The 24,608-nt window shown below is 40.9% G+C and overlaps 2 protein-coding genes across 3 annotated transcripts; one reads left to right on the top strand and one right to left on the bottom strand.

Annotated features, from left to right (window-relative positions):
- Nucleotides 1–509: 509 nt before the first annotated feature.
- bola3 (bolA family member 3) lies at nt 510–2,442 on the bottom strand. Its single transcript, XM_020098954.2, has 4 exons — nt 2,302–2,442; nt 2,096–2,225; nt 1,343–1,431; nt 510–1,096 (listed from the first exon to the last, which is right to left on the bottom strand). The coding sequence occupies exons 1-4, from the start codon at nt 2,371–2,373 to the stop codon at nt 1,031–1,033; spliced, it is 357 nt and encodes a 118-aa protein (XP_019954513.2). The 5' UTR covers nt 2,374–2,442; the 3' UTR covers nt 510–1,030.
- Nucleotides 2,443–3,269: 827 nt separating this feature from the next.
- pkd1l2a (polycystic kidney disease 1 like 2a) lies at nt 3,270–23,056 on the top strand. 2 transcript variants are annotated; one of them, XM_020098685.2, is made up of 41 exons: nt 3,270–3,591; nt 4,224–4,382; nt 4,489–4,677; nt 5,564–5,674; nt 6,852–6,999; nt 7,092–7,321; nt 7,421–7,831; nt 7,918–8,045; nt 8,174–8,321; nt 8,711–8,909; nt 9,153–9,264; nt 9,355–9,496; nt 9,572–9,790; nt 10,268–10,410; nt 10,509–10,688; nt 10,790–10,927; nt 11,240–11,386; nt 11,461–11,585; nt 11,681–11,801; nt 12,176–12,304; nt 12,397–12,622; nt 12,757–12,947; nt 13,032–13,262; nt 13,473–13,574; nt 13,695–13,873; nt 14,260–14,406; nt 14,506–14,705; nt 14,823–15,049; nt 15,128–15,341; nt 15,985–16,460; nt 17,287–17,383; nt 17,454–17,594; nt 17,682–17,867; nt 18,431–18,761; nt 19,190–19,323; nt 19,404–19,531; nt 19,634–19,794; nt 20,933–21,143; nt 21,265–21,366; nt 21,444–21,575; nt 22,160–23,056. In XM_020098685.2, exons 1-41 carry the CDS (start codon nt 3,270–3,272, stop codon nt 22,316–22,318), a joined length of 7,476 nt encoding a protein of 2,491 aa, XP_019954244.2. In that variant the 3' UTR covers nt 22,319–23,056. The 2 variants fall into 2 exon arrangements, with proteins under 2 accessions (XP_019954244.2, XP_069385112.1); XM_069529011.1 differs by having other exon boundaries at nt 12,757–13,262.
- Nucleotides 23,057–24,608: the final 1,552 nt, after the last annotated feature.

Here is a 24,608-nt window from a genome sequence, read left to right as displayed (position 1 = left end):
CTTTGGGACTATAGGTTCTAATAATTCCACTAATTGATCCATGATAAAAATAATTATCCTTTACAGTCCTGTACAAATTAATGACAATGAGCTCCACTTCCGTCAACTCAGTAAAATTATTTTGCATATTGTACATTAATAATGAATTTACATTAATGATAATAGATATAATGATAATCTCTTATATCAACACATTTAAAATACAAATGTTTTCACCTTTTCTCTGCAGGGACATGGGGAAAAGAGCTAGTGTTGCAGCTCTCAGTTTGAAACTCTTACAATGTACAAATTGTTTTTAATGTTACTATTAATAGTGAATTGAGTTGAATAACCATTAATCTGATTTAAGTGCATCCAAGCATCTCATACTTATACTCCTGCATAGAAAGATTCATTTGACTACAAGTGGGATCTGATTCCAGTATTGCATGATTCCTTTTCTTTGCTCACTTGATTGAAAACAGTTTTTCTTATTGCTATAGCGTCAAGAGTCAATCAAGGAAGAAGTATGCAGGGGAAGAGCAGCTGCTTTTTTATTATAACTCCTATTATCGGTGCATAGGTAGAATAAATACATGGTCCATGTACAATCCAATGTATTGTAACCAATTAAGAAAATCAATCACAATTCATTGGACTGTAACATATATAGTGTTATCACAGTGTGAATGATTTTGCAAAGTAAAGGTCCACAAACAGAAGTTTCCCTCAGTTTTAAACAATGGTCTGTAATATTTCTCTGTTCATAAGATGATTATATTTATTATTTACTGAACTGTGTTTCATTAAACCAGCATCATGTCAACCCTAAGAAGACTTGACATTGTACCTGCATTTAACCAAGTCATTTTGTGCGTATCATAGCCTTCACTTGTTTTACATATATAATCTCAGAGGAGCAGATATCTCCCTAGTTAAAAAATATCCTGGAATTCATTTAATACACAATATCCTCTTTAAAACTGTACATTCATTAGACATACGGCGAACAAAAGGAGAAAGCTGAGAGTCAGCAGTGGAAAGACTTGCTCTAATGTTTTGGGACGTCAGTGAATATTCGCAGTCCATGCATTCCTTGAATCTCTTCCTTTAGTGCCTGTGGTAGACGAGACAAAACAGCTAATGAAGAAAATTCAACGTGAACAAACAGTTTTTATTTTTAGTAAACATGTCCACCTAAGCTATGGGGATCATCTTAAAAATATCAGAGGCATGGATGACGAAAAGTTTCAGTACAATCAGCAGGGAAAACAAATAATATAATTACAAGTGTACCATGTAACACAGTTCAAACTATTCAGCACTTTATACTGACACCTTGATTGTTGTCATTATGATTTACCTGATTGACTAACTGATGTTGCTGCACCGTCCTTTTCCCCTTGAATTCACTGGACTCTATATGAATCTCATACATGGCCCCACAACCACCTAAACACAGCACAGGATCACACAAACAACACTGTTATTAAGTATTTCATTCAGGATTGCTTTTAACTACTGAGTGTTTTGACCATCTGGTTTCTACTTATAAAATAATCAGAGGAAGCTATTAGAGAGGTTTTTCCTAAAAAAGATTAGTATAAAATAAAGGAAACGCAGAAACCCGATAGCAAAGGTGCATCCCATTTATCAAGGGTAGCGTCATGTGCTATGATTTGGAGTCTGGGTCACATGATAATGGAGGCTGATAGAAACAATGCAGTTACCTCCAGTTCACACGGGAAATTATTGACGGTCCCTAAAAGAAAGTCATGTGATCCAGGGTGAATAACTACGGTGGCTGAGAGAGCTCAACACAATGCAAATAAAAAAAACACATGCAAACACAACAAACAGGTAAAGAAACAGAAAGTGATGAACCCGAATATGTGTTGCGCTTTAACTGCAGACTCTTGTGTCCCTGTCCGGATCCTGTAGTTACGGTCCCAGTGTTCGCAGTGATGTGATTGGTCAGTAGTTGGATCTGTTGACAGGTGAAGTTAACCTGAACTGTCCTCGTGTCTCTGAGAACCCGGTGTAAACCTGAAGTTACCTGGCTAACCTACAAACCCACAGCTCGGTCCTCTGGTCACAGTGTCTGAGTTTCCTTTACCTGAAATATCCACGACTCTGAGGGAAGACGCGGAGGGAAACTTCTCCTTCAGGACGCTGGCGATGCGGACCTCTCCGTCTGTCCCCGTCTGTGAGGACACGTGTCTCCGCACCGGGCCGACCACAACAACCTGAGGAGGCAAAGACGAGCAGCGGTCAGTGATCGACTTCCCTCCACGGGTTCACCCGCAGAGAAGTGCTGTTTACCCGGCTGGTGGAGCGCAGAGCCCGGAGGGCGGAGGTCACGGTCCCGCTCAGAGCCCGTGTACACGACGACATGGTGGAGGTGTGGAGTTTATGTACGAGACGCTCACATTCACACTGGTGATCTCAACAAGTCATGTCCTCACCACTGCTGCGGCTCACAAATATGACGTCACACATCCGGGTACCGCAAACGATATATAACTATTAAAAAAAGGCAACATCTTTGGTAAATGTACAATCGGTAATGATATAAATATAACATAAACAATATGACAGTATATATATATATATATATATATATATATATATATATATAACATAAATAATATTAAATATTACATCAATAACATATAAGGCAATACCAAATGAAAACGGGTGGAGAGGATATCCATATTCTTTACTTACTTAAGTGAAAACACTTAAAGTATTGAAAGTATGTAAAGTATCCAAAAGTTCTCAGTGTATAACAATGAGATAATATAGATAAGATAGACTTTATTCATCCCACACTGGGGAAATGTCGACTTTATATATATATATAGATAGATAGATAGATAGATAGATATAAAGATATATAGATAGATAGATTAACTTTGATATTTTTCGAATGAAACCTCGTGGACAGCCTCGGGCCCATGAGACAGTTACAGCCACTGGTCTCTTTAAAGTTCACTTTGACATTTTCATTGCTAGAGGTCTGAATGAGAAGCTTATCTCGCCCTGCAGCTTGTGGAGCTCCGCAGTAATGGAGGCAGCGGAGCGATCACTGGCTGTTGACAGTTGTCATGTCCCTTTTCACTACACGCCTGAGCTTTGTTTGTGTACAACAATTAGCAGCTGTCAAAGAAGCCATCCTTGTGACAGAAATGATCCCTAAGAGCTGGTCATGGTCAGAGTGGCTGACGTCAGTACCCTTTAAAGAAGTGTTACCATGAGAGTCTGAGCAGTTTGCAGATGCAGAGACAGAGATGGACAGCACTGCCTTCCCCTCACTGACTTTGTTGTTCCTCTTCCTCAGCCGGAGTTCTTTTGCTGATGTGGAGACAGAGGCTCTATCCTGCCCAGAATACCAGGAGGGCTTTGATGGCTCCTGCTACAAGTTTGAGGCTCTGCAGCGGTCCTTTCTGAATGCCCAGGGGTGGTGTGAGCGAGGCGGCGGACACCTCGCTTTCATTCTGAACGATGAAACTCAGCAGTTTCTGCAGAAACATCTGGAGCCAGGGAAGGACTGGTGGCTCGGGCTGGCACCTGCAGCTCCGAACCTCACGCTGGAGGCTGCTGCCACTGAGGGTGAGAGATCATGTGGTCAGAGGAAACAGCGTAGAAGGATTTAATGAGGTTTTATATGGAGTTTACATATATTCGAGTCCTATGAGTTAGCTTACGTACAATAAAATCTGTACTAAAGTATTATTCATAAATCTGAAAACTACCCCCAGGAGCTAAACCCTTTATGTACTTTGCTTTACATATCAACAACAAATGTGATATAAATGTTGTATCTTGTTGTTTCTCTTAAAAAAGTCAGAAATCAGGTCAACTGCTTTCATTATTGCAGTGTGCACGTGAAATGTGTTTGTTCTCTGACATGAATGGAAGACTTTGGATATCTTCCTCCACCAGCAGGTGCACTGACAGATATTTCCCCATTCATTTGAACTTGTCAATAGGCTCGCTGTCAAGTGGGTTGATTTACAAACGTGTCTTTATTTCCCTTCACAGAGAACGAGTCCTTATCTCTCCCTCACCAGCTCAGTCTTTGTTGTTTTTACGATCCCTAATCGCATCTTGACAAATAGCTTAGGACCTTGTCTGAACGTCTGTGGTGATAACATCCTCTGCAGCATTTATTACTTGAATAGCAGATTTCAAAACCGAAGTTTGATGTCAGTAATTTGAGGGGTTTAATCCACTTTTCTCAGGCTCCCTTGCGTGGCTGGACAGCTCAGATGTCAGCTACAGTAACTGGGTGAACGTGCCAGATGCACAAGCAGCCTGTGGATATGTCCTGAGACATTCAGGCTTCCAGTGGGAAGCCACAGCGAACTGCAGCCAGGAACTCAACTTCATCTGCCAGTTTGGTACTCACCCCTAAATAGATATACATGCAGCATTAAACTTATGATGTGTTTGCTCCCCTTGTATTATTCTTTAATTCTTTTATTCATTTTGTTTTTAAATTCTCAGATTCTGGGAGATCCATTGCGTGTGATGGTCAAAATGCGACCCTGCAGTGTGGTTCTGGTCAAGTTATAGAGATTGACGACAGCTTTTACGGTCGAAAGACGGTTCACTACTGCAGATCCAAACTTCCAGCGTCACCCACGTCCTCGCAGGAGGAGTGCAGCTGGATAGATGTGGCGGATTCAGTCACAGGTATTTTTTACACCTGCCAGTTTGTTTGTTGGTTTGTTTGTTTGTTTTTTTTAAGCAAGATTACACAAAAACAGCTGGATGGATTTCCACGAAACTTGGTGGAAAGATGAGGTTTGGGTCGAAGAGGAACCCATTAAATTTAGTTGGGGATCCGGATCAGGGGGCGGATCCAGCTAAGCCATTTTTCAACATTTCCACTGATTTTCCCGGGAAAATTAATAGATCTTGAGGAAAAGATTTTATATTAAGAGAACTGATATCTGTGTGAGATTTGTGAGTTGATGTGTTGTACCATTGTAAATGATTGTAAATCTAAATGTATTTTTTCATTAATAGAACCAGCCTTGGCTATGTTCTGCTCTGGCAATGATAGTAATAAGTAGAAAAATATATGTCTTATAGATTTGCTCTTCATTTATTTGACCAAATTTACTTCCCACCTGCTTATTATGAATAATGGGGTATTAACTGTTAAAGGCATATTTGTATTTACACTGAAAATCTATAGGAACATATTTAGCTTTGTTAAAGGACAAGATAAACATACCGAAATAATCACAAACTACACTTTTTGTTCGGTGCTTTGTGCCAAACATAAAAAGCCTGATTGCCCCATGACTGCAGACAAAAGGATTACTCTGCCAGGAAAGACAAAGACAAATCCCCTCCTGGGAGCTGAATAATGGGCTTTAGGTTAAACTCACAATCGTGTCAGTGTGGAACTTTACTGGAGGAGTTCACGCAATCAGTTTCTCCATATTGTAAATACACCTCTTTGAAAAGCTATTAGCCCCTTTTTATTAGAGGGCTATAGGAAAGAAGATAATCAACATTTAATAGGATGAAGGTTGAACTGCGTGTTTTTGTTTTGTCTGTCTCATTCCAGCCCATTGCCACGGACTGCAGGCTTGTCAGGCTCCAGTGGATCTGAGCTCTTTTGGTGAACCATGTCCTGTGCTGGGAAGTTACCTGTCTGTAGAGTACCACTGCAAACACGGTCAGACACTTTACTTTTTATTACTTCCACTTTATATAGACTATTGCTCTCTATAATAATACAGTATATCAATTATTACATGGATAAGATTAGGTTATATAAATGTACCTGTATTTACTATGGGTAACTTAACCTTAACCTTAATATCTGGATTGTCAGGTGAGCTTCTCTGAAAACACAATGTATGTTTGTAAGAAGACTCAGTGGTGTCGGAGTCAGCAGATTTTAGAAATTGTGCACAAATCTCTTGATTTGAGAGTTGTTGTTTTTTTACTTTTCATCTTCCTGCCTGGTACGGTCACTTAAGCTGCAGATCCAGGAACAAATGACTTTCCACTCTGTCAAAGGGAAGCAAAAGAAAGTCAGTAAACTTTACAGAGAGGACGAGAGAGAAAATGAAAAGTATACTTACAGATAGATCCCATCTTCTCCTCAGCAGGTTTGAGCCTTTGAACTCTCGGAGGCGCTCTAGAGTCCCATATTTTTAAAAGTCCTTAATATATAACAAATAATATAACAAATATTTTCAACTCCACAGACTGTGACATCCAATTCACAGGATGTGACAGGAAGTCTTTTTGTGTGCAATTCAACCCTGTGTATGCACCTGTTGTTTTCATGTTATTTTATATTGTATTGTATATGAGGCGGCTGCATCTCAGGGGTCATACTGAACCCCACATAGAGAAAAGTGCTGCACAGAGATGCACTGTATGTGTGGGTGTAATGTAAAACTGTACTGTAAAGCACTTTGAGTCAAGACTAGAAGAGCGCTATATAAAAACAGACCGTTTAACATTGTCGCTTGTTTTTATGACTCTGTCTGTCATTGTTGCTTTTTTATGATTATCTGTCTTTGTGTTGAGCCGAACATCAGTTTTCCACTGAGGTGAACAATAAATTCCTCTTCTATTCTTCTACCAGTATATTAAATTACTTTACATGTGCAGTTCACTCCTATTTTGAAATGATTAAACTTGTTGTTGTCGTTGGCCTCAGACTTTGTTCCCTGTGTCTTGTGTTCCTCCTTTTGTGACCAAATTTCTTATCTTACCACCATGTAGCCTCACTATAACTGTGTCAGTGGTGTCGATAGCAGAGTGATCGCCTTGTTGCTTTTACTAATATGTGCTGCCACGTTTCCATGATCCAAACCAACTCTGTGTTTTCCTCCCAGGACTCCACTTGTTGATGAGCACACTGGCGGCTGTCTTTGATAATGTCACCATCACAGTGAAGTGGCTCCTTCATCCATTTCAGGGAAACCTGACGTGCACCGTGAACGCTGGAGACGGTCACACTATTGATCCATACAGCCCTGAAGAGTGAGTAAACCCATCAATCAGATACAGTCCACAGATGTTGATGCTGGATCTGTATTCTGAGTGAGTTGACTTTTATTTGACCTCTCTCACAGGATGGAGAGCTCCATCATTCACAAATTCACCCGCCCTGGTGTTTTCATGGTCGGGGTGGAGTGCACCACCAGCGACTGGCACGTTGCAGCTCAGAAAGCCATAACTATCCAGGAACCAGTTGGAGAGTTTAGAGCGATCAGGTGCTATAGCAGGCATGAGTCAGCAGATGGCAGTAAATGCAATGCGCTGTATGGCAGACCCGTTCAAGTTCAGGTGATGGTTGAGGCAGGTGAGTAAAAAAAGAAATAGAAGTAAACAAAATGCTTTTGATAAACTGTTAATCATAAATACACATATATATAATTGATTCCCTGATTTCTGTCAACAGGTACAAATGTTTCCTACACGATTCAACGTGAAGATTATGTGGTGACCAGCACATCAGTGGACAGAGGGATTGAACCCCACAACATTACACTGAACTCAAGTGTGTCCGAGACGCTTGGCCACGGCTGCCACAACCTGACTCTGGCCGCTTCCAATAAGGTCACAGCCCGGGCAGTGTCCACTGACCTGGAGCTGTGTCTGCTGGAGCCTGTCGAAGGCCTGCAGGCCTCAGTGATGTCAGAGGACAGCGAGTGTCCAGACTCCTCAGACGTCATCTTCAGGGTTTCATTGGAGCGTGGGGCCCCTGTGCAGCTTTTCTTCAACCTCACCGGAGCCAGAGACACTTTGTCTGAGACCAGAGACATGCTGAACGGCAGCTTACAAGATTACTCCTTCTCCAGCCCGCTTGAGGGTACCTGAAGCTTTAACAGTTTTGTAATTAAATGAAAAATGATTATGCTATGAAGATATAACATACTTAAAACTGTTTTCATACAGGATTGTTTAAAGTTAAAATTCGAGCCGTGAATGCACTTTCAACCTCTGATGTGGACGTGGACTTGGAGAAAATACTTGAGGCCTGTCAGAATTATTCAGACTTTTCACCAGAGGAACATGGAAACACAGTATGTTGAATTGTGTCAAACAATAATAATTTGTGCACAGATTAAACATGATTTTTAAGATTGAATGATAAATGTGTGTGTATGTGCTTGTTGCTGGTGCCGCACACTGACTGAGTTTTTTTCTACAGACAGACGATACGAGTGTCGACGACTCCCCCGACTTGGAAATAACTGCTGCTCCTGACACATTGACCAACTATGCTCACAGTGTCACACTGACAGTAAATGGAACTGAATCAATACCCAGTGAAGGGCTGGCGTTTGCATGGAGGTGTAGTAAGTGCAACAACTCATTGACCAAAGATTTAACCAGTTAAACCATGATTAACATAATTGCTTATTTTTTCACTCAACTGGATTTGGTTTCCCAGTAATAGAAGATAAGATCAAAAATGTTCACTTTCGTTTCAGCTTTACTCCAACAGTTTTTCTATTTCATTTCACTCTGGATAACATCAGACACTCCTGCACAAGTAAAGACATGTGACACTCACTGTGTCAAATATGTAATGATTCACTTGGAGGACAGTTTCTGAGGTTACTGTTGCTGATGTTCGACTGGGTCTCATTTTGTTCCTGTTATTTTGTCTGTCCCCAGTAATTCTGTGATTCACGATCTTGTTTTTGCTTTTTTTAAAGTTCAGCCTCTGCTTCTTTCCAAACAGGAGGAAACTGCAAATGCAGAAACAAAACAATGGATCTGTTTCACGTCATTGAGAAAGATTGCCTTCCAAATCCCTTTGAATTTAACAAATACATTTTAACTTTGAGGAAAAGAAGCTGGTTCAGGAAATGGGTTGACCTTGCTTCAGCTTCAAAATGCATCACTGTTGCTCCTCAAGAATTCACAAATGTCACAATCAGGTAAAATGTCACCATTCAGCAAAAAAATACTCAACTGGTTCAAAATCATTATTCTGTTGACTGTTAAACAAAAATTCTTGCAGTGCTTCCCACATTAAAATAGCATGCAAAAGAAACTCACAGAAAAGTTTTCAAACCAAACTTTTTTTTTTAAGACCAAACAGTGAGATTAAAAGCCATAAACTCTGCAACTTTTAAATCAGCATTCATTTGATCAGGTTATGTTTACTTTTCTTCCTGCAGTTGTGATAATTGTGCTTCTATAGACGTGAACGACCACGTCAAGCTGAGACTGAGCTGTGTAACAACCTGTCCCGACGTAGTCTGGTACATTGAGAACCCCGGACCTCAGAAAGTGAGTCTGAAACAGCAATTTCAAGGATTTCACATTTTGAAATAAGAGATGAATGTGTCAAACTAATGTTAAGTGATGCTCTTTTCGCAGGGTGGCGTTGCTAAATGTTACTACAGAGCAGGACAAAGGCCCCCTATTGGGAAGCAGGACGGCAGCACTGAATATACTGTACACAAACAACATCTGAAACTTTCGAGGGACAATCTGCAAAACATCAGTGTGATTGCTTATGGTGCGTTTTCATCCCACAATCGGGTGTGCAGTACTTAACAAACAAAGAATCTTATGGATGTTTTTTTTTTTCCAGACAAGAAGGGGGCAGGATTTGCCAGGTTCACTCTTCCAGTGCCGGACCCTGAGCCGACTGAACCAGCTACAAACCCAACTGATGCTCCGACAGGCCCCAGCCCCCCGTCGTGTAGCATCTCTCCCACATCAGGGACGGTTCTTGATGCTTTTGACATCACCTGCAAACCAAGCTCCTTCTGCTCTGCAGGCTGTTTTTATTGCTTCACGACTGACACAGGTGAGATTGTGATGCATCCTTTGAGTCCGATTTAAACAAACAAAAAGCAAAGGTAAAGAGACAGAAGGAAGAGGAGAATACATGTGGTGGGAGGTAAAGAAAATATAGAATTAAGTGTTTAAGTATAGGAATGAGCTTCAGAGGGCTGCAGGTTAGTTTAGTTATAATCAGCAATGGGCACTTTATATTTTTTCATTTATTCATCAGGTTCATATCGATTGTTAAATGAGCATAAAAAATAAGAAAACAGTTTTGTTATTGATACAGGAATCTAAACTTTTTTAGTTGCAAACGAAGCAAAGCCTCTTTCATTTTCCCAGAAGAGAAACTAAAATCTGGTGACTTTGACTTATTATGTGTTTTGGACTAGAAATGTGTGTTTGGGGTTCATTTTGATGATTTGTGCCCAATAAGCAGTATGAATGTAGATAAATAACCAAGACACAGTTTTACTAAATCGTCTCTTTTATCTTTGAGGCAAACATCTGCGCTGCAGTAATGCAAATGAGGTGAAATCTGTCTTCCTGCCACTCGGAGACAAGAACAACAATTACAGTTTGTCTGTTGTGGTGACAGTGAAGAATGGAGATGAGAAAGTTACCACAGCTGTCACCACTCAGGTTTGTCATCATCGGCCAGTTACCACAGAGAGTAGAGAAAGAAACAGGAACATTATGAAGTGGAATAATTCAGATTTGTTCTGTTTATCTCACTGAAGGTACTGAAAAGTGAGTCCAGCTCCTCAGTGGAGGCTCTTCAGTCTGCAGTGCAGGACACTGTGACTCAGTTAGAGGAGCAAGGTCTGCTCTCTGGTGAAGCACTCGGACAAATATTCACCTCAGTGTCTGACATGCTGAATACGGAGGACGGCCAAGATCAGAGGGATGCAAGGATGAAGGTCCTTGAAGGGTTGAAGCTGCAGAAACATGCTTATACACAGCTGTACTGTGAGTGAGCGGAGATCATCCATATATCAATCAGTGCTTCTCTTTCTTACAGCTCAGAGAGACAATGCTGACCAAAATGGCCACAGTGATGGTGGACGTCCCCTCCAACACAACGCAGGGAGTGCAAGTGACGGCCCGAGCTGTGGCTGGACTCACCCAGCGCTCAGATGAGCTCAGTCCCGCTGCTCAAGTACAAAGCTTCATGTTCATGAAATCAGTTATATATTCAACAGTAGCTATACAGATTTTCTTTATATTTTTTATGAATCAATCTAAACTTAAATAAAGTAGAATAAGTAAGATGTGCAGACTTTTTATGAAGGTGACTTTGCAACAAGTGAAGCAACATACAGACGAGGGTATTTAAAGATGTTCTCAGCCTGAAATCTTGAATAAATATAGTTGTTAAAAATCACCATATTAATAAAATGTGCATTTTTCATCAGATTTTTTGGAAGTTGGACACAGATCAACTCTGAGCTTTTCCGTATTTCTTCTCCAGGAGGAAGCAGGTTTGTTGTTGGTCGACCTCAGCTCCTCCCTCAACACCATCAGTGTTGCTCAGGACGATGGGGACGATGGAGAAGTTGTGGAAGCAGCCACACCAATAGTTGAAGCAGCCAGTAATATTTTGAATGCTTCATCGAATGTAAGAAAAACAACAGACAGTTTTTTGTTCATTTATTCACAATCCTCAGTAAACAGATCTAATGTTTTTTACAGAAAAAAGTCTCAGACTTTCTCCTGACTGGGATAACCAACGTTCAAAGTGCTTTGCTGAATAATAAAAAGATGGACGGAGCCCCTGCCATCATTGATTCTGGTCAGATCAGTGTGTATGTCAACAGGTAAAGAGATGACCGACACTGGCCGGAGGAACATGTACTGAAGACTCACCTGATGTTTGTTGAAATCACTGAAATGATGACGTGTTCTTCCGTAGATTAAATCCAGAAACGATGCAGAAACAAGATATAAACGTGCAGAAGAGCAGCTCGTCCAGGTTTTCATTTCCTCGACTGCCTGAAGACCTCGTTTCTCCAGGGGAGCCGGTGGACGTCAGGGTAAGGGATAGAAACATTTACAGTGAATAAAAAGTTACCAATCAGAGCCTGAAGTTCATCCTCATACTGTGTGTTTGCTTTTTTTGTCATTGTCATTGAGTTAAAATATGCAAGAGAGAACTAATGTGTCTCTCATGAATATTTGCATCAGTAACCAGTCTGCCTCCGTATCCTTAATGTTTGCTCTCTCTTGGGTGAATATGTGTCATGTTGAGGGGACTTAATTGAAAATTAGGAGAAATGATTGCATCTCAAAACAGAAAAGACTGAACCATGTTGGCACCAAAAAGAGTGAGAATCATCAGATCCGGCTTAGTTTGCTAATGCACCAGTTTGTCTTATTAATACATCCATGCATGTCTACCTGCCTCCAGATGATGAGCTTTGAGAAGAATCCATATTCTTGGAAGGAGGAAAACATCACAGGAACTGTAGGCTCGGTGTCTCTCACCAGACTCAACGGCACGGTCATTCCTGTCGAGAACTTACCTGAAGAGATCGAGGTAATCGTTATTTTATAGAAATACTTTTTGTTCCTCAGGACAACATTGACAGATTGTTCAAAATGATGTGTTTCTTTTTTCTTGGTCTTCAGATTCTCCTCCCAAGGCCTGACGTCGGGCAGGAGAACAGCACGATCCTTGACCTCGCCAATTTCAGCACGTTGATAATCGACGTCCCCTCGCCGGATGTGACACTGGTGCTGAAAATGGAGCCGTCTGATGACATTTCTTTCATGTTATACCTGGGATATAAAGATTATCCAAATGAGGACAATTATGTTGCTAAGACTCAGATCCCTCTAGAGAATACCAAAGAAGGTAAAATTCACTTATTTCATAGCATAACATGGCTGAAAGTAATATTTAGAATATACTCACAAGACCTATAACCACCCCGCTAAGCACATATATGCCTGCATGTGTGTGTGTTTTTCATCCATGTTTTAAAACAGAGGAGAAATATACCTGGGTGCTGAGTCCCAGAGACAGAACAGCAGACGTTGGTGTGCACTACCTTGTGATGAAGCCCATTGTAAAACCAGGCATCAAATCCATCAACGCCACTGTCACTGTTGTTTCCATCGCTGCTCAGTGCAAATACTGGAATGAAACGGACTCTTCTTGGAGTGAAGATGGCTGCAGGGTGAGTGAAAATCGAACAGACGTACACAGTGGCTGCAGCAGTGAATCATTAAAAAGGCTAGTTCTCCTTTTTTTTCTCCCACAGGTCGGTCCACTCACCACACATTTGATAACTCAGTGCCTCTGTAACCACTTGACTTTCTTCGGAAGCTCTTTCTTCGTCATGCCGAACTTGGTGGATGTGTCACGCACCGCAGAACTTTTCGCCACATTCACCAACAATCCCGTTGTGGTGTGTTTCGTAGGGGCCATCTTTTCTGCGTATCTCCTGGTGGTTGTGTGGGCACGCAGAAAAGACATCCAGGACTCAGCCAAGGTAACTCTCAGGAGTATTTCCCCATATTATACTGTAGATATGAAGTGCCAGATCATTTGGTCTGATTCTGACTCAATGGATCCAAGCTGTTCTCGAAGCACTGAGTGGCTTCAACCCTCCGAAATATGAACTACACTATATTGTTTCAGTAAATAATAATGTGATGTAAACTTTAATCTGTGCATGCTGTGTCTTCACATTCACACGTAGGTCAAGATAACAGTGCTTGAGGACAATGACCCCCTGGCCGAGTATCGTTATATGCTGAGTGTCAGCACTGGACATCGGCATGGTGCATCCACGTCCTCTCAGGTCAGTGGTGTCTGTAGAAACTTTAGAGTCACATAAACAAAATCTGTCTGATGTTTCTGTTGCACAACATTTATGACACCGACGTTCTCTCCTCATCTTGACTGACCTTTTCTGTCTCAGGTGACAATAACTCTGTTGGGTACAGAGGGAGAGAGTGACCCCCACCACCTGACGGACCCTGAGAAACCTGTGTTCGAGAGGGGCGGCGTGGACATGTTCCTGCTGACCACACATTTTTCACTTGGAGATCTGCAGAGCATCAGACTGTGGCACGGCAACTCGGGAGAACACCCGGCCTGGTACGAGTTAGAGGGCAAGAGATTCTGATGTGATAAAACTGGAATGGCACTCAGTGGAGCGCATACGTCTGAAAATCCTACACAATGAGAAAAAATCGAAATGATTTAATACGTCTGGAGGTTATGTTTTTATTGCTCTTTGTCTGTTTTTTGGCAGATTTATGCAAAAACTAGTGAACTGATTTGATTAAAACTAAAAAGGAGGCGGATCCAGGTCGTCAGATCAAAAAAACGTGTAGTTTTTGTTTTATGCTGCCAAGTAACAAACAAAGAAATGCGGATGAAATAATTACCTACTTAGCGGAGGTAATTTATTTAAGCTGGAGTTGGTATGTTGTGATTATTTTAAGCACAGATAATTAGATAATTACTGATCCCATGTGCAGGTATGTCAACAAAGTGATGGTGCAGGATCTGGAGAGTGGTCAGAAGTGGCACTTCCTGTGTAACTCGTGGCTCGCTGTGGATGTGGGAGAGTGCGCTCTCGACAAGGTCTTCCCTGTAGCAACAGAGATGGATTTGAAGAAGTTTAGGTGAGACCTGACCCAGTGAAGACACGTCAGTGAAATTTGATATCATCATCACTGCGTCATTTCCTCTAATAATACATCCTCATTTCTCTTCCACACCAGTAACTTGTTCTTCATGAAGACAGCTAAAGATTTCCGTGATGGCCATATCTGGTTCTCTGTGATCAGTCGGCCTCCGTGCAGCACTTTCACACGTGTGCAGCGAGTGTCCTGCTGCTTTTCTCTTCTGCTGTGCACCATGTTGACCAGCATTATGTTTTGGGGGATCCCGACAGACCCCTCTGAGCAGACCATGGACCTGGGTAGGTGATGGAATATACATATTTACACTACATTCGCCTGGAAATGACTATATCTCAGACAGTGGTGAGTGACTAAAGGGACCTGTCCTTAATTCAAAGTCCACCTTTACTTTGCAGGCCACATCGAGTTCACCTGGCAACAGGTTATGATCGGAGTTCAGAGTTCAATCATCATGTTCCCCATCAATCTCCTTATTGTGAGCATCTTCAGAAACACTCGTCCCCGTGAGAAATCCAGTAAAACCGACGCCTCTAGACAGGGGAAGACCCGTCGAGTTTCTCCCTCCCAGACGTCTTCACCACAGAAGGAGTTGAAGGACATCACAGCAGATACCGTGATCAAGGTGAGGCCACAGGCATCCCGAACATAAGTCGTGTCACTTCACTGTTCTCCATGTCTGAAGATCTTTCTTCTACATCAGGACATAAAGAAAATAGCTCAGTCGCTCTCGAAGGCCATGAAGAGTCCGCTGCCCCTGCATCAGGAGCTGCGTCAGCCGGCAGACATCAACACTCTGCTGTCTCTGGTGGAGGACATCATCCGACAGCAGAACCGAGCGGCCGGAGACTTCTACTCTGACGCCTCCAAAAGAGATCACTCCATGATCCTCAGTTTAGGTGCAGTCAGTTTTCAAGGTGAGTTACCTTCACAATGCTCCTGATATCATGTGACATATGTTTTCCATGTTTATTGGCTCTTCTATTTGAAGGACCGGACTTATTACAAAATAAAATAATAAAACAAATTCATATAATGGACAATTAACACATTCGAAATATGTTAATAAAATGCATAAAAGTGAGAAATGTGTTCTTCTGTTGATATCTATAATATTTATACTTAATTAAGTTCATTCGGAAGTTGATACGCAAATATACAAATTACTAATTATTCTTATTTCCTTTAGTGTCTGTTGAAACATTTAATGTTAATGTTCGCTTTTACTTTTTAAATTATAAAGTTCTCAAGCAAACTTTCCTGTAATTCCGAGACTTGTCATAGACCAACTGAATGATTTTGACGTGATCAGTGATGACATCATTTGTCTGAATAAGTTGATACCTTTGTTTTTATATTGACTGATTTTCACACACAAATAACATAATAATGCAACAACCTCTTCATAAATTACGTTGAAGATTTAATTCCTCTGAATGAATGAAATAGAAATGGGTTGTTTTTTTTACTGTTTTTAGATTTTGAGACTTTTAAATGAATAGTTTTACTGATATCTTTTGACCTCCTAACTGACTAATGCTTGTTTGTATTGATGGACAGAAAACAGTGTGTGGGGGAGCCCTGAGAAGACTTCAGATGAAGCTCAGAAGAAGAGCAACAACAGCCGATACCTTTACAGGCAGCTGCGTCATGTCGAGAAGGAGCTGGGTCTGCTGGGACCTTCTCGTTTCCCAAACCCAGACAGCTACAACCGAGCCATGCAGCAGGTTCAAGGGATGAAGGGTCTCCTGGAGTACCGCCTGCCAGCGACCGGCCTGGATGGTGACCAGTCCGACCGCAGCCCTAGTCCAGAAGAGAGCATCAGCAACAGGGACTCCACCAAGAAATGTTGTCAAGGAGGGCTGCCTTGGTGGTTTGTCTTTGTTGGATGGATACTGGTGATCGCAACCAGCGGTGTGTCTGGATACTTCACCATGATGTATGGGCTGACGTACGGGAAAGATCGCTCAATAAGCTGGCTCATCTCCATGGTGGTCTCCTTCTTTGAGAGTCTCTTTATTACCCAACCCCTGAAGGTGAGGTCAGATAGCAAGGTCCACTGTTTTTGTGCTGAATAAAACTCTATTAGGCTGATGGACACATAAATTATACATTCACCAAAACATAGCACACATTAGTACGTGTTAGCCACATCAAGCTCACACAGAGCCAATTCTGCCAAGGTCCATCCAACAGGTCCATTTAATATGCCACATTTAAATTCACTAGACCTGGATTTTTATTTGGATCTGCACAGAATTGCACAAACTCATAAATATCAGTTCCCTGAACATTCGCTGAGAAATCAAAGAAAATGCTGAAAACGCCCGATCTCACAATGTTAAAGAACGTGAAAAGAAATTGCTGGATCCACTGCAACAGCCAGATCTGAACCAAATTATTTGAATGGCTTCTTCACTGATCCATACCACATCCACCCACCAAGTTTCATAGTAATCTGTCCAGTAGCTTTTGAAAAATCCTGCAAACTAACAAATGCAAGGGCACCTTTCAACACCAAAGTTACACAGAGTTTCAGACAAGACTTAACACATTCTAAAGAAGGTGAACCAATTTGAATAATAAGCCAGGATTTCATTCCACATATTCCACTTTTTACTCTCACAATTGCTTTATAGCCACTTGTAGGCCTTTCCAGGTCCCACATATATAATAATACATTGATACTTATGTATGTGAATGTGCAAAATTTCACCTCATAAATACACAGATGGTGTAAATATTCTCAATACACTTGAAAGCTACTGTAGTGCTGCAAATTTCCGCCTGTGGGGTTAAATAAGGTTGTTTTATCTTATGACGTGTTCTGCTAAAGTCTGAAACTCTTCTTCTCTCTCAAAGGTTCTTGGTTTTGCTGCTTTCTTTGCTCTTGTCCTGAAGAAAGTTGACCAGGAGGAGTACGGAGAACCACAGATAGATGAGACTCTTAGAAATCCAGGTATGTTTTAACCCTCATTTTTCATTTTTGTTGTATTGTTTTTGTATGAGAAAATAACCCCCCCCCCCAGATGATCCTGATGCCGTGCGGTCGGCGAGGAGAGACAGCACATGCAGCTTCTATCAGCCGCCACCTCCCTCTGACATCGAGAGGATGAGGAACAACATGATTAAAGAGCGGAGAGTCTTCGCACTAATGGGAGAGATTCTTAGTAGGAATAAACACTTTGATACATTACAACACAAGAAGTAATTCAGCAGCTAGAGATGCTGATGTGAGATATTTGTTTGTGATGCAGCCTACATGGGATTTATGTGGATGTTGCTTCTGGTGGCGTACGGTCAGAGGGACCCCAACGCTTACTTTCTGAGCCACCACATTCGACAGAGCTTCAGTAAAGGGATCTCAGACAGTATGAGCATTCAGGACGTGTTCAACTGGGCAAACACGACTCTGCTGAGCAACTTGTTTGGAGAGCGCCCAGGTCAGTGTGTGGTGGGGTTTGATTTATTGCATCATTTTAGTGCAGAAATCCTGGTTAGTATTTGCAAAACTTTGTCATCTTATGACAAAATGTTTTATTACCTCTGCCAATGAGGTTATGTTTTCGACTTTTTTTTTTTTTTTCTGTAAGCAATATTAAACAAACAGGGAAGAACCCATAACATTTTTAACCATTTTTTTTAATTAACATTTTCAACATTTAACATTTTCTTTAATTTCTCAGAGAATAATTCATGGATCTTGATGAAAATATTAGAAATGTTATTGGACTGCTATTTTTAAGCAAATTGATGCAGATCCAATTAAAGATCCGGATCTTGTGAAATAGATGTGGTTTCATCAGGGGCCTGTTGGCAGAGGTAAACACATAATGAGCGACATTTATTCAAGAGTTCATTGGGTAAATAAATAAGTAGCTAAATTATATTATTGGTAATTTTGGCTGCAGTTTCCTGATGTTATCCCTGGTTCTTGTGTTTTCACAGTATATTATTGTTTGCACAAAATTTCCACGAGTAAACATTTATTCTTGTCTTGTTGAAGGATTCATAACAGACGGAAACTCAAAGCTGGTGGGTAACGCTCGTCTTCGTCAGGTGAGGGTGAAGAGCAACTCCTGCCACGTCGCTCGCTCCATGCAGCCGTCTGTGCTGGAGTGTCACTCTCCATACTCGTGGGAGCTGGAGGACATGGGCTCCTATGGTCCAGGCTGGAGAAGCCCTGCGGGAGAAAACACCTCAGTGACCCTTCAGAGCCCTTGGACGTACCAGTCCCAGCGCAAACTGAGGGCCTTGCCCATCTGGGGCAGTGTGGTGCTCTACAGAGGAGGAGGGTTTGTGGTGGATCTGGGGCCAGATCTAACAAATTCCAGCAGGTAGAGTTTTCAGTAAATACAGAATCCACTAACGTTAACGCGTGTGATGGTATAAAGATGTTTAGAACTTAAAAGACTCATTAGTTGACTGATTTTAGCAACTAGATCATTCAAAGACATAAGTCTCTATGAAAAGGCAATGGATATTTGTATCTATTTTCTGACAATCTAAAGATGAAATCTTTCCCCACATTAATCAATAATAGAAATAATTGTTAGTGGCAGCCTTGAAGATGATTAGACGATAAACAAAATGCACAAAAATTTAAGAAAATACAAAGTATATTTATATATTTTTATATTTGAACATGTGTATTTAGATTTATGAATGTGTCATTCTTTGCTTTAACTGATTGTCTTGTTGTGATTCATTTGAAATCAGTAATGTTAGTTCATGTATACATCAAATTATTTATCTGTCTGTGCAGGTCCCTTCAGTACCTTTATGACAGCACCTGGTTCGATGTGCACACCCAGGCCATCTTTGTTGAGTTCACTGTGTACAACGCCAACGTCAACCTCTTTTGCATTGTCACCCTCATGCTGGAGACCGCAGCCACGGGTGTGTAGTCCATGTTCAGCCGCTGAGAGCTGCACAGTAACTAATGTGTTGACATGTGTGAAATGTTGTGTTTCTTTCAGGAGCGCTTCAGTTCCGCAGTGAGCTCCAGAGTGTCCGTCTCTACCAGTCAACTGGAGGCCTCCACATTTTCGTCATGGCCTCTGAAGCCATCTACTTCCTCTTTATCATATATTACATGTTTGTTCAGGTGTTTATTCACTATCCTTATTGTACCAACACTTCTAGAAGTAATGTAGCATAAAGTTTGTCACCTTAACATGTGACACAGGCTCTTCTCATGTCCCAACAGGGGAAGCTGATGAAGCAACAGAAATGGATGTATTTCAAGAGTAAGTGGAACCTGCTGGAGCTGGCCATCATCATTCTGAGCTGGAGTGCACTGTCCGTCTTCATCAAGAGGACTTTACTGGGGATACGGGACATGGACTATTACCAGAATAACAAAGACCAGTAAGCAATAAGCAAACATGATGTAGTATTTTAACATGTGTGTGCAGTTTTCTCATTTACCTTTTCCGACTATACAGCCGTCCTGTAGTTACCAGCACATCCTCTCTGCTGTGCAGAAGAAGCTTTCTGCGAAGCTTTTTTACTCTGTTTTGCCAGAATCCACTAGTAATACAGAATATTAGTCAGATATACAGTATATTTACATTGTTTCCACCCAGCTATATTAACCATACAACTGGTAGTTAATCAAATAAATTGTAACTGATATAATTACGTAATATGATATATATTTATGATCATAATGTATGTAGCTATTTCATGCACCTCACAGTTACATAAGGCCCAATCACAAAATCCAGATTTTTAAATCACTGTATCTTTGGAAAACATTTACATAGAGAATTTGCTGTTTGAATTTCACTGAAACAAATGCATGAATATATTATATTACATTACATTTACTAATTTGGTGGTTTTCTTTTATCTTTGCAACCGCGGAACAACAGAGCTTCAGCACAGTAGGAGAGCTTGAAATCAGTGTTAAATCTGTTCAATAAAACAGTGTAGGAAGTCATTTCAGAGCTTTAGAGGTCTTGGGAGAGGAATTGCCGTCAGACTAGTTCAAGTTTCATCCGTTTAATTCTTTCAAAACCTATCTTTGTGGTTTTATTGTTCATTTCCTCATTATTTGTTCAAGAGTTTCACAATTGTGATGAAAAATCTTCTTAAGAAAAAAAAGGTTGATTAGCTAAGCATAAATATTGTATTGTGCAAATAAAGACGGCTGAGTCTCAGGAGGTTGAGCGGGTCATCTGGGAGAATGTTTGGGGGGGATTAACCCACTCACACACATCGTAGAACACTGTCATACTTATTATAGGTCCTTGTTATTATCTGGTCATCTTCTAAATAGTAGATTTGATTCCTGGCTCCTCAGGTCCACATTTTGCACAGAAGACACTGAACCTCAAACTACCCTCCCATCAGTTTGTGAATGGGGATGTGTGAGTGATAGAGACGTGCTGTATAAATGTGTGTGTAACTGACTGTGACATGCAGAGCTTTGAGTGGTGGTTCAGATTAGAAAAGTGCTTTATAAATGCAGCCCTTTTACCATACAACCTGACTCTGTCTCCAGATACGCCAGCTTCCATGAGACGGCCAAGGCTGATGCGGTGCTCGGGTATCTGATTGCCTTCTTGGTGCTGTTGGCGACAGTCAAACTGTGGCACCTGCTGAGACTGAACCCCAAGCTGCACATGATCACGTCCACACTGCAGCGAGCCTGGACTGATATTTCAGGCTTCCTGGTGGTCATGACCATCATGTTCCTGGCCTACTCTATTGCTGTGAGAAGTTTCCCACACTCCACTACATCAACATGCGGCAGGAGACACTGAATTTCATTTGCAGATGTTAGAGGAGTCATTAAAAAAGTGGTGATTAACACACAAACATTCTTCTTCTCAGTCTAACCTGATGTATGGCTGGAAGTTGTACTCCTATCGGACTCTGCTGGATGCTGCGCAGACCATGGTCAGCCTGCAGCTCGGCATTTTTAATTACGAAGAGGTGAGTGTGACACTATTCGAACTGTATCACAGGAGATGATGACAGCTGAGCTTTCTTTAATGTATTTCCTCCTTCAGGTTCTGAATTATAACCCGGTGCTCGGAGCTTTCCTCATCGGCTCCTGCATCGTGTTCATGACCTTTGTGGTGCTGAACCTCTTCATCTCTGTCATCCTGGTGGCATTCAGTCAAGAGCAGATACATCACAAGGTAACTCACCCATGCTGAGTCTGAATGTTGCTGGTGTCAGTGTCGACTTGTCATTGCAGCCAACTGTGACGGGTATCTGTGCATTTCTTCAACAAACGTTGTAGAGGAAGTGGGATCAAGATAAACAACCTTGATGACTTGATGTTCTTTGAGTTAGGCCCTGTTCAGATGTGGTAATAACACCCATCCTGAGATATCTGATCACAAGTTACCAGCTTAATGTCCAGTTCACACCTGGAGTCCAAATGTGTCCTTAATGTGTCTCCTTTCACCATTTGTGATCAGATCTTACTGTCCAGCTCCAAATACACATGTACTACACATGAACGTTATTTCTGATCATAGAGACTAATTTTTGTCTGACTTTATAGATACAGATTGGTAATTTGTCAAGTGGTGTCCTCAGTGTGGTCACATGCATCCCAGACCACCTACCCAAAGTGGTCTGAGGGATGGGATATCAGATATGTCCAAAATGTGCCTGTTTCATTCACCTGTATTTAGTGCTGTGATTTTGTGATCAGATCCTTCAGGACGAATATTGAAACCAGGTCTGAACAGGATCTTATTTCTCTGTTTCACAGCCATCAGAAGATGATGAGATCGTGGACCTGATGCTCATGAAACTCTGCAGTTTATTCGGACTCAAATGTAAGAAACAAGGTGGCGACAGCCCGACCGAGAGGCCCTTTGTTCCATCTGTCTCAGCGACAAATTCTTCTCGGAAAATTCATGATGACTGATGTGTTACACTTCAGGCAGACCTCCACTGTGCTTTGTGTCAGTTATTGCTTTTGCTAGAGCCTTATTTCCTCTTTAATGAAAACCTACATGTTGTTGCTTTGTGACTGAAGGTTTGCAAGTCTGTAAATTATTAGCATTTCTCTCTAAGGCTGCAGATCCGCTGTTATTATATAGAGAGCAAAGACAAAGCAGGAACAAAGGGTAATCCTTATGTTTTGCTGTGAGGCACTGTATGTAGGCTTCAGTATATTTGTTGAACAAATACATGTGCTTCTGTGACAAAACCCTGTCCAATAGTTTCATTCCACTAAATAAATATTCATGATACTAGTAAAATGTTATATTTGCATCAGTCTGATCTGATAAAAAAAGCATTGGCTGTAAAACAATAAACTTTATATATATTAAGCAGGATTTACTTCAGCATTCAGTTTAAATTTGTCAACCATGTCCAGTATTAGATGATTCAGTGATTATACTAGAATGGCGCCTATTGACCAACAGTCCCCGTATGAAACCACATTTTAATTCACTAGATTCAGATTTTGTTCTGAATCTGCACCAAACATATCATTTTACTGCATGTATATAGTCAAAATACATAGTAATATGTGATACAGTCAGGGGAAGTGAACCATAAACATCAGTACACACTTGACATCTATCTCCAGGTGTCTTTTTACCATTTCATCATGTTGTACTGTCACCTGTGGGTTTGAATAAAGTCAGTGGTGGGCTACATTGTTAGATTCAACCAGGGGTCTAATCAATTTCATTAAACCCCAGTGTACTGAAATAGAGGCTGAAGTTTTCAATCAATCATCACTGATCGTTGTTTTTCATCGTGTCTTTGTGTGATGAACGCACTGTCTAACTTGTAGGTAGGTGTTTTGTAGGTTTGTGATATGAAAGGACACACTCTTAGAACACAAAGTGATATTGATAACAGAATGTAAAGGTCAGATGACAACAAATGCCAACAGCAGAGCAGACAGGACGAGTCGGCTGAGACCGGGTGAACAGTGAGGTGATTCTAGGATGCATGAATACACTGCTGACAAGTTAGTTTAAGCCCCAAAAACAGATTATAATGCTGAAGCCAGTTCTACAAGAATCAACACTTGTATTGTGAAAACAGTGTACTTACTGTTCAAAAGGAAATACATGTGAGTTGAAAATCTTTTGAAGACGAGAGACCATGGGAGAAACATTTTCCTGTAAACGTTTGATGATCTGATGGGGTTTCATAAATTCTGATGAGAAGGAACTTTAACTCAAGACATAAGAGCAAATAAAGAAGTGCTTCAACCATTTTATTTTGAATGTGTTAATAATGTGTGAAAATAACAAAATTAGAGGCATAAATATGGAATAATGGAATTTATTGGAATATGTTGTACAGATATATAGACATACATACAAATGTGCAAAAGGTTCTGTTCAGCAAAAAGATTAGTTGTGGTATGAATAACAATTCTACATTTATTTTAATTATGACTGGTGATAAAGAATCTGACGACAGTGGGAATGAAAGTCCCACAGAATTTCTTATACTGAAAGAGCTTTCGGGCCCCCACAGAAAGCACTTTGTTACCTTATTAAGAAAAGTGCTCTATAAATAGAGTTTATTATTATATTATTTTATTGTATTATAATATGGGATAAGATAATCCTTTAAAAAACTGTGAAAAGAGCTGCCGCACACTGTCCAACTTGCAATCAGTAAGTTAGTATGCTGTGATGTTTGGGTAATAGACCTTCATCAGGCAGACATTTGTGATAATGATAAGCCGTCTTAAATAGGTTAGCCACCCAATCACATTTCCTAGAATATTATTTTGCAAGTTAGAAATTGCAGATAAACTGATGCATTTATGGCAAGTAATCAAATAATCCATTAGCAGTCCCACAAAAGGGAAAGTTGCCATGTTGATAGTACAAACATAAACGTAATGTGGACTGCATATATAAAGATAGAAGAATGAAGCACAACATTAGAGCACAAATACAATATTAAATATGTTTCTATTGACAAATGAGTAAAAAAGGTACATTACAAACAAAACATAACGGAATGATTGAACTAGCTGGTAAACTCAAATATCTTTGAGACACATAGTAAAAGCAGCTTTTTCACATTTGCTCATCTACGATCCAGACTCTTTGTAAACAACCCCTGCGTAGCTCTCTGCGTGTTGCGTCACGTGTGTGGGCGTGGCGCGGGGTCGGGTCTCCTGCTGGCTGGAGGGGCCCTGGAACCTGGAACACGCTCTGTGGGAGGAGCCAGGT

Source organism: Paralichthys olivaceus, chromosome 1 (assembly GCF_024713975.1).
Source record: "Paralichthys olivaceus isolate ysfri-2021 chromosome 1, ASM2471397v2, whole genome shotgun sequence".
Lineage (NCBI taxonomy): Eukaryota > Metazoa > Chordata > Actinopteri > Pleuronectiformes > Paralichthyidae > Paralichthys > Paralichthys olivaceus.
This window is presented reverse-complemented; position numbering and strand designations above follow the sequence as displayed.

Excerpts from the sequence above, each read along its gene's own strand:
- pkd1l2a (XM_069529011.1), top strand. The coding sequence starts at position 3,270 with ATGGACAGCACTGCCTTCCCCTCACTGACTTTGTTGTTCCTCTTCCTC. Across the intron at positions 9,791-10,267 it reads TTGCTTCACGACTGACACAG|GCAAACATCTGCGCTGCAGT; the intron begins GTGAGATTGTGA and ends TTTATCTTTGAG. Across the intron at positions 21,576-22,159 it reads AAGAGCAGATACATCACAAG|CCATCAGAAGATGATGAGAT; the intron begins GTAACTCACCCA and ends TCTGTTTCACAG.
- bola3 (XM_020098954.2), bottom strand. The coding sequence starts at position 2,373 with ATGTCGTCGTGTACACGGGCTCTGAGCGGGACCGTGACCTCCGCCCTC. Across the intron at positions 2,226-2,301 it reads CTCTGCGCTCCACCAGCCGG|GTTGTTGTGGTCGGCCCGGT; the intron begins GTAAACAGCACT and ends TTGCCTCCTCAG. Across the intron at positions 1,097-1,342 it reads AACATCAGTTAGTCAATCAG|GCACTAAAGGAAGAGATTCA; the intron begins GTAAATCATAAT and ends CGTCTACCACAG.